This window comes from Belonocnema kinseyi, chromosome 2 (genome assembly GCF_010883055.1).
Source record: "Belonocnema kinseyi isolate 2016_QV_RU_SX_M_011 chromosome 2, B_treatae_v1, whole genome shotgun sequence".
In the NCBI taxonomy this organism is placed as follows: Eukaryota; Metazoa; Arthropoda; class Insecta; order Hymenoptera; family Cynipidae; genus Belonocnema; species Belonocnema kinseyi.
The window spans coordinates 60,172,203-60,177,274 of NC_046658.1; the positions used below are offsets into that span (position 1 = coordinate 60,172,203).

The 5,072-nt window shown below is 31.8% G+C and overlaps 1 protein-coding gene across 1 annotated transcript in view; it reads left to right on the forward strand.

Moving 5' to 3' along the window:
- LOC117167797 (dnaJ homolog subfamily B member 13-like) overlaps positions 1-1,430 on the forward strand; it is an 18,995-nt gene extending 17,565 nt beyond the window's left edge. The window contains exon 6 of the mRNA XM_033352991.1: positions 1,124-1,430. Coding sequence (XP_033208882.1) covers positions 1,124-1,412 — 289 coding nt within the window. The 3' untranslated portion in view covers positions 1,413-1,430. The remainder of the gene's footprint in view (positions 1-1,123) is intronic.
- Positions 1,431-5,072: the final 3,642 nt, after the last annotated feature.

Here is a 5,072-nt window from a genome sequence, read left to right on the forward strand (position 1 = left end):
CCAATTGGAAACGAGTCAGGCGTCCCTCTCTATTTGCGTTTCGATCCCTCCGAAACCGCTCTCACCCTGCTCCCCTGAGAAACTGCGTGAGCCAACAGTTCGAAGAAGGCTAAGAACGGAGTGACGGAAGCGAGAGTTTGCACGGAGAAAAATAGATGTTAGCACAGACTATCTAGATATTAATAGGTAATATCTTAGCGATTTAACTATGGGACAGAAATCTAGATACTGAAGTAAAGCATCCGTAGATATTAAAAAGAAGAAATGAAAGATGCCTGTAGCTGAGTCCTCATTTTCTTGAGAAAATTATAACATATCCAAAAACATTTAATCCATTTTCCACCAAAACTTATAGTGCAATAGCTATAAGAAAAACCACAATACACACGATGAAAGCTCAAGATACAGACAAAATCTTTTGTCGCCACGCCACACGTCAGCGACCTTGCTCCGAAAAAATTTAGCTTTTTTAATATCTTAGATATTAACTGTTAATATCACATATTTTATACTTTCAATATAAACAGATATTGCCCTTTAATATTTTGTATGTTGAATAGAAGATATTAGATAGTATGCCGTAATATCTATATATTATGGTTAAATGTCAAAGTATTTAATATATGCTTTTCAATATCTATTTTTCTCCGTGTGGTGTATTACAAAAAATAAAGAATTTTGAGTTGTATGTAGAGGTTGAAAAAACAAATGAAAAATTTTTTCAATTTTTTTCATACAACTTTTATAGGTGTCCTAAATTATGGCACCAACAATTTTCTATTTATATCTATCTAAGAATAAAAAAATTTATTTAAAGATAAAGATTAATTTTGAGGTAGCGCTTAGAATTATCAAATCGAGCCTTTTATGGATGACACTAGTGATCAAACTATAAATTTTTTGCTAAAAGCTTTTTAAAAATCTTTTTAAAATACGTATAAAACAGGAAAATCTCGATATTTAAAATTTTATGGAAATTTTTATTGATCGGTGGGAATCTGAAACATTGTAACTAAAAAGTCTAGAAATGTTTTTATCGATTTTTATTATTTATCATATAAAAAATAGTTCTTGAACAAATAATTACTCGAAATTTTATTTCTTTCTTTTTTTCTCAAAATAGACCCGATTATCAGAAACGAGTGCTGGGAGAAGGTTTGCCTATCGTAAACAATCCGAAGGAACGGGGCGATCTATTGATCAGTTTTAATATCGAATTTCCCGTATATTTGCCGGTGTCTAGTAAGAATTATGTCAAGAAAGCTTTCAAGGTTTCCCGAGCCACTGATTCGACAGAGGACACCGCGTATATTCATCGATTTATACTTGCTGATAAAATGCGAAGAAATGTGGATGAAGACGTGCCACTAAGAAGAAGTCCTAGAGATGAACTAAATAATTTAATTTGTTGATTAAGCCATTTTTTGAATTATTTTCATGTATCATATGTCTCTTATATTTATAAATCAAATTATTTTTACAAAGCTATACATTTTTATGTATATTCATTTATTCACAACTGCCTATAGGACGGCAAATTGTCTTAACTTGCCACTGTTAATTATTATCAATAACAATTGATATAATAATAAATACCAATTATATTTCAAATCAGGTTACTTGCGAATTCTCAAAAACTGACAGAAACTTTTTTGGAATGCAGTATATTTTCCGAACGAGCGTAGCCAACAAAATTTTTAAAAAATATACCGCTACATTGTTTTTTGTGATAAAGATTGTATTATTTAATGCAGGCATCTATCTTATAAAAGAAAAATATTATTTTTCATACAAAAAGTTTAAAACTTGAGAAAAATAATTATTATAACAATAGTTTTTGTAATTGAATTTTTTTATTGTGGCTTCTTGTCAATTTAACTTATTAAAAGCTATTTACCCAAGCAAAAAGAAGTAATTGATAGGTGGGAATTTCGTTAAAAAGTCATCCTTTTTGGTTGAAAACTCAACTGTTTTGTTGAAAATTCCCCTTTTTGGGTTCAATATTCAAATATTTTTGTAGAAAATTTACATTTTGTTTAAAATTCATGTTTCGGTGTTAAAAAGTCAATTTAAATCTTTTTAGAATGAAAATTCAACTGAAATCTTTGTAGGGTGGAAATTCTACGATTTTTTCGCAAATTTGCTTCTTAACTTGAAAATTCATCTATTTTACTAGAAATTGCATCGTTCTGTGATAGAAATGCAACTGTTTCGTTGAAAATTAATCTTATTTGCTTCATGATTCAGCTATTTTGTTTGAAAATTTTGGTTGAAGCATTTCATGAAGACATTGTTTTTTGGTCGATGATTCAAATTTTTATTTAAAAATTCATCTCTTTAGTTAACAGTTTAACTATTTTGCTGAAAATTGATTTTTCTACGTTCTCAACAGAGAAGTTATTAGATTTGTGTAAAATTGGACACTGCCCCTCCCTCTATGTCCCTCCGTTTTGTCAAATTACCACGTTTTGAGACCACTTGAATCCAAAAAACAGGTTTTTATGATTGGGTCTCTGCCTGTGCGTTAGTGTTCAGTGTTTTAGTGTGTTCGTAGAGTGTCTGTAGATTTTTCGTTTTTTGGCATGATAACTTTCGACAAATTTGCAAGTCAACTTCTTTAGCCAGTAATTTTGGATAAAAATTCAACAAGTTAGAGCATTTCAAAATTTTTGAGAACACTTTTTTTAAGATTTAAAAATTGTATGCACTGTTATTAGCAGGGGCGCCCCTTCTACGGGAGAAGAGGAACGCCGACTCCCCCTAGCCTGGGTTGTGGCTGGTGGTCCTATGTCCTGGGGGGGAGGGGGGTACAATGGACCCATAATGATCCCTATCTGCACGCCACCCACCTCCCTGTCTAGCCAGCCGCCCCGACGCTCCTCTGCTCCCATAGAATGGTCGCCAATGGTAATTAGTACTCAAAAAGACGAACAATTTATACTAATTACTTTTTTTTATTAAAAAAATTATAAGAGTTATAGCATTTACAAAATTCAGAAAACCAAACGAAAATGAAAATTTTTAGCTGAATAACGCACGATATGAAAAAATGTCATAGGTAGAAAAAAGGTTTCGTTTTGAACACTCCGCAAGATTATCATAACAACTTTTTTAATTTTCTGGAAAATTGAAAATTTGATTGCACAATGAAACATCAAAAAATCCATTTTGCGGTCAAACTATGCGCAAGATACAACAAAAGTTGAATGGATAAAAATTATCCACCTTAAAAAGATCTACAAATTTGTTATGAATCACTTTTTTAGATGCCACGTAGTTTTTGATTCATTCGTAAAAAAGCAAAATTCAAGCATTTTGTTTAAAAAATTTATTTTTAAAGAAAACCCATTGTTTGTTTAATATAAATTAGTTTGAAAATTTTAAAGTTGTATCTGAAATATTTTTTATTCCGTTTATAAATGATCCTTCGTTAAGAATATTGCAAGATTAAAATGTTGGTACAGTAAAACTCTGATATAGGGTCGCCTGATATAATTCTTCCGAGAATTGATGCCGCGCCGCAAACAGGTGAAGTACGGATAAAAGAAACTTTGCGGGATGTGTGATGGTAACTCAGGGGTGACCAAACATAAGCGGAGCGGAACTCAATCGTGTTTGTTTCCCACCACCGCCAACCTGAAAACTGGGACAGTATCAGAGTTTCACTGTATTTGAATAGTCAGGAGAATTTTGGTCAACAGAAATCAGTGAATTTTGAAAATTAACTTTTTGGCCACCCTGCCTAATTCTACCAGCAATAACGAGCAAAATGCAATCCATTTTTGTCTTTTCTATAATGTGTTTGATAAAGTGAAACATAACTTCAAATTTAATTAACAATATTATTGTTAAAAACACTAACTTTATTGAAATGTCACCATTTAAAGAAGTAAATAAAATGATACCTACGTAAATAAACAATAAAAAAAGTAAATCGCTTATTTTATTGTGTTTAAAAGCTATATTCATTTTTCGTAAATATTGATTATATATATGCACACATATTTATATGTGGGGTAAAAGTATTTTGTTGCAGTTCGTTACGGGGGGATGGGTGGTCTTATGACCTATAAACCGCTACGTAATTGAAGTACGACTCGTAAGTTAAATTAAACAACTTTCTATTTTTCAACATTTTAAATATTTAATAACATCTAAATTAATCCAATTCTAAATTTAGAAAATTCTAAATTGTTAAATTATAAGTCTTTTATTTTCCAAAAACATCTATTTGAACATTTTCAATTTAAAGCTTGCATTTTGAAAAGTGTGCATTTAAGTATAAAACTGAACAATTTGGATCATGAAAACGTGCCATTGTACTATTTCGAAGGTTAAATTTGATTGTTTTACTTTAAACGTGTAGCATTTCGACTGTTTAAATATTTAACTTTTAAAGCATTTAAGTTTTCAAATTTGTAAACTTGAACTTTGCGCGCCTTTTTTCGAACACATCGGTAAGAGCGAATTCTGTTATTCCGACTGCTCTTATCGACAGATGCTAGTGAAAAATTCTTTTATCCGCAGTTATCCGACGATACTGGCAACAAAGATTATCTTTGCTGGCAAGATAATAATAGAAATCATCTGGAGATTTATCTGAAAGCAGCGTAATTAACTAAATTATCTGACGAAACGATATCTCGTGAAATCATATGACTCTTTGCCGCACGTGATCCACGTGACTTTATTTACAGTCGCCTTACAACTCGTGAATATGTATGGTGCAGTTCCGTGTGAAATGATAGCGAGTAAATCGCCAAATAGGCGTTGAACGGGAAATGCGTCAAATTTTTCGGTCTTTCGCCGACTTATGATGTCTGTGATTACCAAACTGCTGTCGTCGAGAAAAAGTTTCACCAAGCAGAGTGCCGTGGACAGTAATTCGCCGCTAAATATTGGGATTGGGGCCAACGATAGGTGAGAGCTAGTCCGGATCAGAACCATTTTACATTTTTTAATTACTTTCCCTTCTCTTTTGAAACTTTACAATCACTTTGCATTATCTTCAACTTAGTTTACTATCTGTTCCTGCATACTTTCATTAAAAAAATATGGAAAACTACGCTTTC